This window comes from Dendrobates tinctorius, unplaced genomic scaffold (genome assembly GCF_039654945.1).
Source record: "Dendrobates tinctorius isolate UK_male_01 unplaced genomic scaffold, ASM3965494v1 ptg000062l, whole genome shotgun sequence".
NCBI classification, from domain to species: domain Eukaryota; kingdom Metazoa; phylum Chordata; class Amphibia; order Anura; family Dendrobatidae; genus Dendrobates; species Dendrobates tinctorius.
In genome coordinates this window covers 32,688,764-32,704,902 of record NW_027361730.1, presented here as the reverse complement: position 1 = coordinate 32,704,902, position 16,139 = coordinate 32,688,764, and the positions used below count along the sequence as shown (strand labels likewise).

Below are 16,139 nucleotides of genomic sequence, written 5' to 3'. Positions count from 1 at the left end.
CGGCTCCTGGATACCCGATGTTTTCATTAGAAACCAGCGTCACTGATCCTGATCGCTGGGGCTATGTGACAGCTCACCAGCGATCAGCCTAACGATGTCCCAGCGATCCCATCATGTCGGATCGTTGGTGGAATCGCTGGGACATCATTATGTGTAACAGGGGCTTAATGGTCTGGGCCATAAATCTATCGATGGTCTCCCAATGGGCAGCACACATCGCTGCATGTGATAGCGAGAGACCAACGATCAACGAGCTCCCAGCGCTATACAGCAGACTTTGGAAGCTGGTATCCAGGGTAAACAGCGGGTAACTTAGCGCCTCGTGGTGCTTAGGTACACGCTGTTTACCCTGGATACCAGCGTGCTCGCTGGTGAGTCTGCTATGTGACAGCTCACCAGCGATCAGCTAACTATGTCCCAGCGATCCGATCCACGTCGGATCGTTGGTGGGATCGCTGGGACATTGAAGCGTGTAACGGGGCCCTTACTGTTGGCATGACACAGGACTAGTTGTAGTCCTCACCTTTTTTTCTCCAAGCAGTCTTCCAGCTGACCCAAACAGTCTTAAGGGAGCTTGTTCAAAGAAAATACCTTTGCAGGAAGTAAAGGGATTGTCTCACATAGCAAAACAATCCCCTATTTAAAAAATATACTTTATTAAAATTAATTAAAACTTAATGAAATGCTGATATTTGTACATCAGCAACCATAGAAACATCTAACACAAATATTTATATTGAAATGTACCATTTTCACACTGCCCACTAGAGAGGACACAATATGTTGACACTTTTTGTTTTTTGCAGTTGGCAGCTGCACTATTTAGACTGGGACAGAGTAAGTAGAGGATGAGGGATTAAATAACACTTCTGCTGTGCTACTGGTGACATAGAAAAAACAATATGACGACAAAAATAAGTAAATGAATAAATGAAACTTTCCATTCAATCATTTTACTATAACAAGTCTTTTGGGAAACTATTTCTGATATGTTTCATACAAAGTATTAAAATGTTTGCAGTAGATTTGCTCACATATAAAATTAAATTTCATTCTTCTTAGACCTAGTTCATACTGTCATATTCTTTCATGTGAATACTACTCCAGTGGCAGGAGCTTTTTTTTACTCTTTGACATGTTCTGTAACCACTGGCTGTTGTGACACTATGAACAAGGCTTAGAAGTACTGAAACGTCATGAATTATACTGACATTTACAGTATGTATATTTTTTTCTTTGTAAATTTGCTTCTAATGAATTCTACGACATGCCTGATGTCAACCAAGCATAATAGCATTTGTTATTATCATCAGCTGGAAAGTCACATGCAGGAGGCCTGTGAGACAATCTAAGGTAATAGTACTGAGTCAGATATAAAACATGCATATAGAAATACTCACCAAAAGATACTCTTTCCTGATTTCTGCTGCTTCACCTTGAAAGACATATACTTTCTCATTATGTATCACATTCAGTGGCACAGGTGGGGAATCTGAGATCACTTGTACCTTGATGTCACCTACTGCTACTACCTGATTGGCCTCAACAGAAATCCTGAAATGATCCCTGTTACCTCCTTCTCCACTGTGCCGATAAACTACTAATCCGTCTGCTAAATCATGTTGTGAAAACGATTCTATATGTTTTTCGTCCTTTAAAACGTCTCCCCACCTTGGTTTAGTTTTGATATAATATTTTATCTCATCTTCTGTACGCAAGTCCAAGTTGGTTTCAATCTTAAGGTTTGCGTGTGTCAGAGTTCCTTCTCCTCCTGAGAGCACATTAAGTGCAGTAATGTTGGCAATGTGTATAAATGGATCGGATGCCTGGACCTCTAAAACAGTGGTAAGATGATGTAGTCCATCAGACACCTGTAATTGTATTGAACCTTGGTCAGGACCACTATGGACAAACAGAATTCTGTGCCTTCTGATATCATCCTGTGTAAATCTCATAACAACAAATGATGGGTCATCCACAATTACTATTCTTCCAAATGACACCCCGTGTCTGACTAGAACTATTTGTGAATCTGATGTACCCGAATCTGTGTCTAAAAATGCAATATCATTGGTAGTCAACAACTTCTGTCCATCGCGAATGACATTGAAAACTTTATGTACTATTTGTTTAGGTGCATTGTCATTAACAGGCTGAATAGATACACGAAAAACATCTCTCACCACCTCCTCTTCTTTCTCCTCTCCTTCCCCACTAGTGTCTGAAGCACTACCCTCAAGCTGCCTAAAAACTACAAATGGTATATCGTCCTCAGTGGTCTCTGAACCATCATGCTTGTAAAAGAGAAGACCCTCAAGAATGTCCTCATTAGTAAATTCTGCTATTCCTTCATCTTGACCTGACTGGGGATTTCCCTTTCGAATTAACATGCCATGTTGAGGTCCATCAATTACTTCATAAATAAAATTGGTGCTTCTGCTGCTTTTTATAAAAAGGTGATCTTGGGTTATAAGTCCTGCTTCACCTTCTAGTACATGCAGTAGTTGATTAGTAAGTTGTGGAGCATCTGGATCTACACCAATTACAATCTTGTATGTAAAGACTGGGGAGTTCCTGCTGTTATGTAACACTTGGAATTGAAACTGGTCGTCCATCTCTATGGTATTTCGCACTGTAGCGGTAAAGCTGACATGCCTATTATTCACATCTTCCTGGGTAAAATGAGATCCTTCCATTATCCTCCTTCCATCCAACAGCAGATTTCCCTTCCGTGGGGATTGAATAATAAAGTATATGAATGATGCTAGTTCTTGGTCATTCATGATTGTATCCACTTGCAAATGTTTGTCTGTAAAGTTCACTTCTCGCTTCTTTCCTAACTTTAAAGGAATCATCCTCTTCATCTGTAAACTTGACCTTTTTACTTTGACCTTAAATGTGTTATTACTCACTACTTGTGTACCTAGCTTTAGTTGAATTTTCATGTCTTCACTTAACTCTTCTTCCTGAAGTTCTGAATTAGCACTGAGATACCTTACGCCAGATCTTTCCAGATCATCTTGTTTGAAGGTATCTGTTTCTTTCCAACCTTCTTCAGGCATTAGTGTCTGTACCATACCTAGCCTGGGGATATCAAGCAGTTGATAGGTAATTTCCATTCCCAATTCATCTGCATTGGTGACTACAGGTAGGTTGGATGGTGTGATTAACACAGATGTTCCCTGGTGTACGACAACTGCATTCTGAGTCATATTTATTAAAGGCACCACTGTTAAAAAGTTGACCAGCTCTGGAGGAGTTCTTGAAGTTCCATCACTGGCCTGTATTGTAAGATGCGACTCATGTCCAGACTTGTGTGCAAACATCACTCGACTTGTTTCCAAATCCTTGCAGGAGAATTGATGAACAGACTCTCCAAGCTTGCCCTGAATTTCAAACTGTCCTTGCTCATAGTTACCAGTAACATAAACTGACAGCAAATCACAAGGTGTATCTGAGTCTGTAATCTTGATATCTTCCACTGATAAAACCTTCCGTCCATAAGGCAAAATCCAAAACGTATTTCCTCTAGGAAAGTGAATAACAGGTGTAGAAATAGAAGGAGAAATATTTATTGTAAGATTGAAAAGCTGGGCCTTTCTTAGACATTCAGGGACATTTATTCCACTGGCTAATGACATTTCCAGATTTAGTTGGTCTTTATATGACTCTGACCCATCATGGATGTATCGCACTCTGTGACTGTTAATATCCAGCAATGTAAATTTTTTTCGGGTGTCACCTAATGGTATCCCAAGCTCCAAATGGCCATGTTGAGTGCTGTTAACTATACTAAAAACCAGCTGAGACTGACGTAAACCAGCTTTGTCCAAGTCAATTGTTGGGTTAACATGTCTCCATTCAAGAACTGCAAATCCCCCCTTGGTTACAGTAATGGGCTTAGGGTTCAGAAGAAATGTTGTTTTGACTTTATTGGGCTCCAACTTGCAAATGTCAAAAAGACTCTCAAAAATTGTTGGAGTCGTTGTGGTGGAAATCATGGTAGTGATATAGTCTTCATATTCTGCATAGTCATCATATTCATGACAACCATTTATTATATCTTTAATTATCAAAGCATCCTGTATTTTTATATCTTTAGAGTTTATCCTTAAGTTCATAATGCATCCAGAAAAAGATTTATACTCCATATCATCTATGAAAATGTCACCAAGAGGACCTTCCTGCATCTTTGCTAAAGTGACGTCATCCACACCACCAAGATAAAGATCACCATGGAAATTCCACTTTTGACGTATACTATTAAGAGAGACCTGAGTGGAAGTTTTATCCACAGTCAGCTGTATATTGGAACTGTCCACAGAAATGTGAATAGTATGGATCTGGCCGTCACTAATGTACACCAAGTTCTGAAATTTTATAGCTGACATTCCAGTGTCAAACACACCCTGGAGGTGACCACCAGCAATTTCAATATATAAGTAAGATTTTTGAGGTCCTGCTTGGTAAATCAAAGGTGCACGTCCTGGTCTCGAAGTCTCCAAAGTTATTTCTATGGATCCATGTGGTTTCATGTCCCAAGTAGGAAACATTAGAAATGAGCGTGGTCCTAGGAACCCAAAGGATCCAGTTTTACTAGTTTGAAATTCTGAGTGACACAAATCCCATTGTCCATAAAATTCTACTTGAGGAAAAGAACCAGAAAGCAAATCCATTTTATCAAACTTAGCTTCCATTATACAGCCATGAAATGTAGGAATATTTTCCAAATGATCTAGAGTATTATTTCCACCAATTCCACCAAGCACAATGCTGTGGTATGTGAAAAGCGTCTGTTTGGTCCATGAGAGATCCAAAATATTAGTGAAGTTGTCCAGTGTTAAAGACATCTGAGACTCTGCAACCTGTAAATCTATTCTGTGGGTCTTACTATTTTTTAGAACAATCCATTTTGGCAAGTTCAGAATGGTTTCTTCTGTGCCTCTTTTCAAACGAGTCTGAAAAATAAGAATAATAAAAAAAACATTTCAGTTAAGAGTCACTTTTAATTGATTAACCAATACTTTTCTGGGAATAATGTAGCACAGTGTTCCCCAACTCCAGTCCACAAAAGCCACCAACATGTCATGTTTTCAGGATTTCCTTAGTATTGCCCAGGTGATAATTGCCTCACCTTAACAGGCAAGAATTCCATCACCTGTGCAATACCAAGGAGATCCTGAAAACGTGACCTGTTGGTGGCTCTTGAGGACCGGAGTTGGGGAACACTGATGTAGCAAGAGGTTTCAAATGAATTACTCCTGTCTATACAATAAGAATATATGCACACAAAGATTTTAGGGTCCATAAAAAATGTCTCAAAAATAGTAAAAAAAATGCTTGAATGACGCTTCTAAATCTCTCCAAAACCGCTTCAAGAAATGAAAATTTCCTCTAAGGGTATGTGCACACGATGTCTTTAAGATGCCGGAAGACCATCTGAGGTTTCCTTAGGTGAAGTCACTTTAGTTTTACCGATGGCAGCTCTTTCCGATACTTTCGACTGTAAACAGTGGGCGCCTTACAGGCCGCCCGAAAAATGACATGCTACTTTCTCTTATCTGCCTCACGGTTTGCGAATCCTGAAGCCGTTAACAGAAGTAACAAAAGATTGAACATGTATACAGCAATATAGTTTTTTTAATTGCTGGGCATTATGTTTCATTTTTGCATCTCTTTTTCAGGAAGATTCCACATGGAATCCAACTGATAAAGACGTTTTGTGAACATATCCTTAAAACTCCACAAAAGTGGTGTGTTTCATGAAGTCGTTTTTACTGGAAAGCTAGTTCAATGTTAATTACTTAAAAAAAAAAAAAATGATGTGTGCACATACTCTAATGTGGGCCTCTTGGGTACACACGAGTGGAAGCAAAAGTGGCCCGAAATAAATAATCAAATCATGACTTTAATTAGGGTTTATCAGCTGCATTGGAAGAATGAAATCTATGGCTGCTATGAGCCGCAGCTCCACTTTGTTGTGACCTAGTGTTTATACTCATGAATAAAGCTATTTAACAAAAAAGATTTGGAAAGCCGGCAATCACATTTTTGTTTTAAAAGGTAAATTAAAATTCTATATTTTTAGTGCTGTGTAGTGAATGATTTAATGCATTGATACAGTGTTAAAAAAAATTGAGGGAATCATCTGGTAAACTCTTGTAACCACATGTGTAAGTGGGACTATCTATTTACATGGCATTGGACTAGATGTGAATGACATGCCTAAAACAATTTGTTAACGCTGGGGTTAGAAGCAAGTTTTTGGAACCTATGAAAAATACCACTCATCATTTTCCCCCTGCCAGTTATGTACATGTACATTTCACATATTTTCCATGGACCTAGAGTGATATTATCTCTGCCATACTTCTGTTGGTCTGAAGTGGTTAAGTGGTAACTCTGGTGGTTGTAGAGTGATGAAGTAAGGAATAATACTGTGACATAATGGCCATGGGAGGTTACAGGTTAACAATCAATATATAAAATTCCAGGATGGATGTCTATAAGGCTGGGTTCACATTGCATTTTATCCTTTGTTTAGTAACTCCATCAGACTTCTGTCCTAACAGGCGGAGTCACTGAATGATGTGATGTGCATCATTTTCGGCCGTATACACATATTGGAGGCGTAGCCTACTACATCTTGCTGCCTGCCTCAGCTAGGTGTATACGGCCGAAAATGATGCACAATAGAGCACACGTGACTCCATGTGCATCATTATAGTCAATGGTCAATGGCCCCATCAGAGCATACGCTTGAATCCGGTTTTGCGTGGGTGTTCGGATGGAAGCCCTGACGAGGCCTCTGAGTGTAGGAAAACGTGCTATATAAACCCCCCACAACTATGGTGATCCCTTTTGGCAATGGAAGTGATGATGTGATGTCATCATTGACATCCCATCTGTCAGCCACTGTGGCTGTTGTTCACTGAACTCACTAATCATGTGCCGTATCAATGCTGGGGTCTGTGATTGGCTGCAATGCTGGTGCAGACCACCATAGCGGAGGTGCTGGAGTGGTGGGGAATTCAAGGGAAACTTAATGCTTATTTCATTTATTAAATAACCCCTTTAATACCTGAAATTCTAGATGGTTAACAGTGTTGAATAGAGATCTTCTGTAAAAAGCTATAAAGATATATGGTATATAAGTTGGTCTAGAATTCCTTATAGGGATCTTTATACAGAGATTCTGATAGCTCCAAATTACCTTTCCTTAATTCACCCCAGATAAATAATACAATTCAGTTTGCCTGCACCCTCCTATAGGGGGAGCTCTGTGTAGGGATTTATACAAATTCTCTATGTTGAATTTTATTATTTACCTAATTTTTTTCTACCTTTAAAAAAGACATCTTCTGGATTCCAGGACCCCTGCTATAAAACTCTTTACCCTCTGGCAAAATGAAAGCCGAATTCTGAATGTTGTTTTCAGTAGACAACAATTTTAATTTCTGAGAACTTATTATTAGTGTGAGACCCGCTGTTGTGTTTAGCTCCCCTTGTAGGAAACTTACGGGAAGAAAAGTGTGTACACATGTACAGTATATGGACAGATGGGGGCAGCTGAGGACAATTTCTGTATCCCCCATTTGGTCTTAATTAAGATTCTAGGAACAAACTGATTTATAGCGGAAGTTTGTGTTTGTGCAGCTCAGTGAGTAAGCACATCTTCAGGAATATAAGCGTTTCAGACATTGTGAATGTGTGTATTTGCCTCATACGGTTCCCATAAGAAACAGTGTGTTTTGTTAGGATTTTCCCCCTGGTAATATCCTTTTTTGTCGTGCCTGTGTTTTTGTTGGTTCAGAGATAAATGTTCTTTTTTTGGGATGTGTTTATAGCAGCTTCATGTTTCTATATACAGATGCGGCAAAGCTTTGTATTATGGTAATATAGTAAGATGACCCAAAAAGTATGTAAAATGCACATATAACACATGATATTATGACTCATTATGCTCCGCTACATCTGTACCTGTTAATATCACAGAGACCATTTACCATCTGTTCTTTTGTTTGTTTTCAGTAGATCTTAAAGGTATATTTAGTGAGTTCAGTGTTTTCTGTCTCTCTAAAGCTGGCAGAAGTCGGGCAACAGAAGGATGGGGCATGTTGGATTTAGACATGCCCAATTGTTTATTTCCAAGAGAAATCAAGTTATACCCTGAGGCATTAAAATGAAGAAATGCTCAGCTTTTATTGCTGTATTTCATGTGTTGTCTCAGTAGCTGTTTTGTCAGGATAATGCTATTAAACTTATGCCATTGTGAATGCATGGTGCGGATTTAACGCCTTTCCAATCTAGACTGGTTCAATACAGGGGAAATCTGCTATACAAAAATATCTGTAATGTGTAAATGACCCACTTGGGAAGCATAGATGTACATAATATGTAAAACAAAATATAAAATAAAATACAAAAAAGTAAAATGTTTACAAATGTAGGACCGTCACCTTGATGCGGAGGGATGGCTTTTACTTTTTTTAATCAAAATTGTGTTAAGTAAGTACCCTATTATGTTCATGCACTATTACCATTTGTTTATTTACAACAGGGTTTTTGCTCATTTTGTTTTTATCTTAGGGTTTTGCCTGTTTAGTGCCCAGTGTGAACATGCGCCTACATATTGCATGTATACCAACTTATATTCCAGTTCATCTCTCTAGGTGTTTGTTAAATGTAGGACAGAGAGATCTTAATGAGGATGGGAATGGTATTCTGCAGATATCAAAGGAGAAAAGCAGAATACAAGCATTTACTACAACAACAGATCGTCTTTAAAATGAGAACATGAATAAAGTCTTAGTATCAAACATGATTCCCCACAGATTTCTTTGAACAGAAACCTGTTTGGTGAATGAAGCTGAACATGTCTCCGCACAGTGCACAGACTCACCCTGATTGTCCCATTGACCAGCTCTACTAGTAGGTAGTGGGATTCTCCAGATGCAAGGAATAGCAGACCCGAATTCTGAAATGACACAAATGTCATATGCAGGCTGATGTCTGTAACTCCCTGGGGGTCAGGGTCTTCCGAATTCTCCTGTCCTGTAAGAGTAACAGATAAATATGCTTAGTGATCACTGGTTTAAAAGTCAGGCAGTTATAGTATCACACAATAGACCATTAAATGCATAACTGAATCCTTACAGAAATGTTACCAAAAAATAAAACATATACATTGGTTACTTATTGTATAGTGAATATTTATGCAATTTCCCAATGTACTTTCCGGGCCAATTTTCTTGCAGTTTTAACGGGTATCTGACAGCTGATTCATGCTGTCCATACCACAATACCACGGTCAGCCGGATAGAGAGTCTTGCTCCGTCATTTCAGGCAGGCATGCTTTAATGTAAAATGCTGCAGCGTTTCAGAGAAATCATTCACTTTATAAGCCGGCCGGGGACCATACTTCTTGAGTGACTAGTCCAAGAGGCAGGTTGCCAGCAGCTCCTCCATGACTAGCTCCACCTATTCAGCACTGCATTTGTGTTAATCCCATGACCCGAGACAGATTGTTAACGACCGAATGTAAGCAACTCATTGACTGCAATCAGACATCTTGAAAATTAGTTATAAAAATTGTCTGTTAAATATGCATTGAATGCTTACAATACAGAGTTATGATAACTTTATAAATCCAAAGCATCATTGTAAAGGTAAAAGTAGCCAGATCACCAAAGATAGATAATTGGGGCTCGAAACTGCGCCCACCTGTCCTGGCGTGCCTTGCAAATCCAAAGAAAGAATGGCTCAATAAATGTAGATTAACATTTCGTCATTGCTTTATTCTAAAATGTTTAAAATAGGTGCAGCAAATCAATAAAAAAATCAATAAAAAATTCATGCCACCGACGCGTTTCTGGCATCAGGTACTCTGATTCATGATGCTTGAAGAAGAGGAATACCGTACCATTCCAAAAAATAACTTTGGTTACAATTACTGTCAGATGTGTTTTAAAAATAATAGAGTAAAGCATTGAATACATTTTAATACAAAATAATTGTGCAAGGCTTATGGAAAACTAGAGTATAAACTGTACTCCCTATCAATGACAGGCGTAATAAATCTACTCAAATCCTGATTTATTAGTGTTCCATGTAATTATTATAGCTCTCAATTTATAAGTACGGTAATCTTCGCGTTTGTATAATGGAGTCTAAAAAGTGCTGTATCCTAGAGTTGTCTTGATTTTGTAGAGTTACACAGTGTTCTGCAGATGGTGCACTCCAATATCCTGTACTTTCACAGTGCTTTCATCTACTATGTGTAATATAATAAGAAGACTGTGAGTAAATTGAGAACGTCCTTTAAGACAAGACAGATGTAACAACAAAAATTCTATTACATACTTGCACATTTCGTAGTGTGCCACTGATCACATTAGTCCGTCTAGAATGACGGGCATAGTTTGCATTATTCCAGCACTGTGGCTAGAAGTGTTCCAAACCTTCACAATTAAAAGGGATATTCTATGTTTCATCCCAGGTCCAGTCTATGTATGTCTGTTGTTGGAATTCCCAGATAATAGATAGCTTTTGGGGTCAGCTCACCCGCTCCTCGCTGCTCTTCTGACTAATCCATTTTTTTCTAAAGCCACCTGATTATTGGAGAGATATGGACTTTTATTTAGTGATTTTTATGGTCTTTACTAAGGGGAAGGTGCTCACAGTAGTCTCTGGCTTTAGGCTGCTCTGCATAATTATCCAGTGAGCAATGACTACTTAGTAATGACCATAACAATTAGCACCAAATAAAAAGGTCCATATCTTTGGAACTATATGGTGGATTTTTAAATACATAAAAATAATTACCATACTCAAAGGGAGCAACATTAATACATAAGAGCAAAAACTGGCCCTTATTGACCTAGTGAAGGGTCCTCTCTAAAGTTGACAATACACATGTATTTACCGCTTATTTTTTCAGCCAACCACTATTTCTCCTGGCTTTCCCATGACATACATACTCAGATCGGGGCAGTGGGAAGAAAGTAGAACATTTGCCAATTCTGCCAACTTTGATGCTACGGGTATGACCAGCTTTAGTAATGGAGGGGGAAGTAAGTAAGCGTATTCTAGATATTTTGCAAGGGTAAAAAAGGAATTGGGCATTGTAAATCCAAAATGTCTGATCTCTGTTGCACCAACAGTAGATATGGATTGACAGCCAGTCTTCTGAAATAGAATTTTTGGCAGAACCCATTGACGTTGGTATTAGCTACAAACTATAATCTAAGGTAAATGACAGCTGTAGGCCTTTGCCCTGAGGGGTAAATTGGTTTGCCTATCTACAAGTTACAAAGCAGCTCCTGAAATCATTTAGAAATTGGTACATTGTGCACTCTTTCTGCTTACCTTCATTTCCCTCAACGTGCAATGTCACCAAAATAACCACATATAATTACAGCTTCACAAAACAACAGGTCAAGAACAAGTACAAGAAGAGCCTGCTCATCCTGTGTGATGGGAAATATTCCACCGGTCTGCTTGGCAATAGGTTGCTCTATCCAAGCACAACTGACAATGGAAACATAAGTATAGCCGAGTAGGAATAATGAACACATTGTGTTCCAGCTGTAGGTAATTTTTGCATTTAGAGACAGGAAAGATGTATATCTTTGTACCGTGTTAGCCAGTAGATAGACTATAGATAGACTTTGCATTTAGAGAAGGATCTAAAATCCAGTTTCTAATTGCATTTTGTCAAGTGTATATTACAATTCTACCGTCAGTCAACCATCATGCCATTCTTGCATTATTTTATTAGTGAACAGCAAAGCCTCTTCCTAATTTAGAGAAGGAGATTATATGCTCACTTGGTCACATAGTGAATTGCTGCCAGATCAATACGCTGTATCACAATATGTACCACAAGACTTAATGCTGTAATACAATACCTAAGATAGCTGCAGACAATCAGTCCCCGAAAGTATCATGCCAAGATGGAAGAGTGACAGATTACAATTATTTTACATTAATAAGTCCCCCAATATTGTTTCCCCTCATTAGAGTGCTCAAAGCCTCATACTCCTGAGTGCACTACCAAGACAAAACATGTTGGAGGGGGATGTAGTTGTAGTTGTCTGAAAGAGTTTTAATCTATGAGTCACAGTAAATTACTTTCATGCCTGATATTATTATCACTCCTTGACACTGAAAATGCAACACCAAGAAACAAAAGTTGTGTAATTATGAAAATCACTGTTTCAATAGACATGTTAATGACATGCAAATTATAAAAAATGGAAACAAAATGTTCAAAACATCTCAAATTCGGCAAGCATCCAGAATTGCTGAACAGCGCTGGAAGAAAACGCATTCCCAAGACGACTTCACTGCACTCAAACAAGCAACAGTCGCATTCAAATCAGCTCTCACCTCTGCTAAACAGGCCTACTTCACATCCCTTGTATCTTCCTTATCCCACAACCCCAAACAGTTGTTCAATACTTTTAACTCCCTCCTCCGCCCACCACTGCCCCCTTCAACTTCCCTAATCTCTGCTGAGGACTTCGCCATGCACTTCAAAAACAAGATAGACCAAACACGGCAAGTCTTTATTATTCAACCACCACAACCCCTTTGTATACCAGACCAATGCCCAAACCCCATAACCTCCTTATCCAACATCACTGAAGGGGAGCTTGCTCAGCTTCTCTCCAAATAACACCTGACCACTTGTGCACTTGACCCCATCCCATCCCACCTCATCCCCAACTTCGCCACCACTCTTATCCCATCTCTAAACCACCTCTTCAACCTATCACTAACTTCTGGTACCTTCCCTTCTGCTTTCAAACATGCTACAATCATGCCTATCCTCAAAAATCCAACCCTCGACCCAACCGCTATGTCCAGCTATCGCACAATATCGCTGCTCCCATTCGCTTCCAAACTCCTGGAGCAGCACGTCCACGCTGAACTTTCCTCCCATCTCTCATATAACCTGCTCTTTGACAATCTTCAATCTGGTTTCCGCCCCCATAACTCCACTGAGACAGCCCTAACCAAAATTACTAACGACCTACTTACAGCCAAGCGAACGGACAATACTCTATACTCCTCCTTCTAGACCTGTCCTCTGCCTTCGACACAGTTGACCACTGCCTCCTACTACAGATCCTCTCTTCCTCTGGCATCAAAGACCTTGCCCTATCCTGGATCTCCTCATGCCTCTCCAACCGCACATTCAGCGTCTCCCACTCCCACACTACCTCCTCATCCCACCCTCTCTCTGTTGGAGTCCCCCGAGGCTCTGTTCTAGGACCACTACTCTTCTCAATCTATACACTTGGCCTGGGGCAACTCATAAAGTCCCACGGATTCCAGTACCATCTTTATGCTGATGACACTCAGATCCACCTCTCTGGCCCAGACATCACCTCTCTGCTGTCCAGAATCCCGGAGTGTCTATCAGCCATATCCTCCTTCTTCTCCTCCCGTTTCCTCAAATTGAATGTGGACAAATCTGAACTGATCATCTTTCCCCCATTTCACAGATCCTCCTTACCTGACCTATCTATCACAATTGACAACATCACGCTTTCCCCCGTATCGGAGGTCCGCTGCCTCGGAGTAACCCTTGACTCTGTCCTGTCCTTCAAACCACACATCCAAGCTCTCTCCGCCTCCTGCCGCCTCTAGCTCAAAAATATTTCCAGAATCCGTCCCTTCCTCCACCCTCACTCTACTAAAATGCTTGTGCATGCCCTCATTATCTCCCGTCTCAACTACTGCAACATCCTTTTCTATGGCCTCCCTGCTAACACCCTCACACCTCTCCAGTCGATCCTTAACTCTGCTGCCCAACTAATTCATCTCTCTCCTCGCTACTCCTCCGCTTCTCCCCTCTGCAAATCTCTTCACTGGCTTCCATTCCCTCAGGGTATCCAATTCAAATTATTAATACTGACCTACAAGGCCATCTATAACCTGTCTCCTCCATATATCTCTGAATTAATCTCCCGATATCTTCCCTCACGTAATCTCCGATCCTCCCAAGACCTCCTTCTCTCCTCCACACTTATTCGCTCTTCACCCAACCGCCTCCAAGACTTCTCCTGAATAGCCCCCATCCTCTGGAATTCTTTGCCCCAACACGTCCGGATATCAACCACACTCGGATCCTTCAGACGGAACCTGAAAACCCATCTCTTCAGGAAAGCCTACAGCCTGCAATGACCCCGCTACCTCCTCACCACTACTGGAGCTACTGCCTCACCATCACTGGAGCTGCTGCAACCACCCAACCTACTGTCTCCTTCTCCACCATCCTGTAGAATGTAAGCCCGAAAGGGCAGGGTCCTCTCTCCCCTCTATATCAGTCTGTGATTGTTAGTTTGCTTACTGTAAGTGATATCTGTAATTTGTATGTAACCCCTTCTCATGTACAGCACTATGGAATCAATGGCGCTATATAAATAAATATTAATAATAATAAAATTATTATTCACTATTGAGTATGAGTGTAATGCACAGAAATATACAGTTACATGCCTTGGCATGCTAATAAAGGCAACCTGTCAGTGGGAGTGTGCACAATAAGGCTAGTTTCACACTAGCGTTACCAAGCGCAGTGCAGGGCCGCCGATAAACTCCGCCCCAGCCACGCTCCCTCCGGTCAGCTCCTCCTCTGGTCGCATGATGCTGCATGCGACCAGTGTACCCTATATTTAACGTTGGGTACACTGGCCGTGCGCTGGTATGGTTTGGATGGCGCATGCGCCCTTTTTGCGCTGCGCCAAGCGCACAAAAATGCAACAGAGTGCGTTTGGCAAAACCATACCGGCGCACGGCCAGCGTACCCAACGCTAAATATAGGGTACGCTGGTCGCATGCAGCGTCATGCGACCAGAGGAGGAGCTGACTGGAGGGGGCGCAGCTGGGGCGGAGCTTAGCGGCGGTCCTGCACTGCGCATGGTAACGCTAGTGTGAAACTAGCCTTACCGACAGACAGTGTCAGGTCATCGCCGTTATACTGATTAGGCTGGGATCACACATGCGAGCAACTCGCACGAGTCTCGCCTCTTAACACCCTGCACTGCCGCCGGCACTCGGGAGCAGAGCGTGCGGCTGCATAGAAATACATGTAGCCGCACGCTCTGCTCCGATTGCCGGTGGCAGTGCCGGGTTTTAAGATGCGAGACTTGTCCGAGTTTCTCGCATGTGTGATCCTGGCCTTAAAATAATACCTGCGTTAATGCAATCCGTCTTGTGGTTGTTGTTTAATCTTTATTTGCAGTTAGGCCAGGTTCACATTGCGTTTAACCAGCCCGATCAACGCATAGCGTTGACGGGCTGGTTAAATGGTATAGCATAGCGCGATCGCGTTATGCTATACCCGCTATCACTGATGATTCATCAGCGCTAGCGGTGACGGAGCCTCAGACGCTGCAGCCCATGTCCGAGGCTCCGTCACTGAATGACGGCACATTGTGAACGCGTGCCGCTTTACGGCGTGTGTCGCAATGCGCCCGACAATGGAGGGCAATGGCAGCATTAACGGACTGCGTTACACCGCATTATGCCACGGTGTAACACAGTCCGTCTAACGGACTGCCTAAACGCAGTATGAACCCAGCCTTAATGAGATGCTCGTGCTTCAGAAGGGTACCTGTGGGGGGGTCTTCATGTGGTGCTCTGATTAAGTATTCACACTGATGGCTTCTGACAGGTCACTGATCCCTCAGTGACCTGCCCCGCTTTACATAATGAATATTATATATATATTGAAAAAAAAAAACCCTTCTGCAGGTGGGAAGCATGATCACATCTATAATCTGAATTTAATTATTTTCTTTGATGGCATCCATAAATTCATTAAAAAAAATCAGTTTGAAAATGGCACCGGCCGTGCCTGCGCAGTAGCAGCTATCAGATTGACAATAACTGCTACTGCGCTGGCACGGCCGGCGTCATTTTCAAACTGGTTTTTAAAAAAATGAATTTATGGATACCATCAAAGCAAAGAATTAAATATACATTATAGATGCGATCAGGCTTTAGAGCAGGTGTAACACAGGTATTCGGATGCAGTGACACAGAAGCACAGAGCAGGGGTTAACAATTACTGGTTTTATAACTACAGGGGTAACCTCCTCGCAGGGAGCAACAAGGAATAAACAGCT

At 41.1% G+C, this 16,139-nt stretch overlaps 1 protein-coding gene across 1 annotated transcript in view; it reads right to left on the bottom strand.

The window, feature by feature from the left end:
• Nucleotides 1–16,139, bottom strand: part of CSPG4 (chondroitin sulfate proteoglycan 4) — a 172,529-nt gene that overhangs the window by 65,573 nt on the left and 90,817 nt on the right. The window contains exons 2-3 of the mRNA XM_073579488.1: nt 8,903–9,054; nt 1,401–4,958 (exon numbers count right to left, since the gene is read on the bottom strand). Coding sequence (XP_073435589.1) covers nt 1,401–4,958; nt 8,903–9,054 — 3,710 coding nt within the window. The remainder of the gene's footprint in view (nt 1–1,400; nt 4,959–8,902; nt 9,055–16,139) is intronic.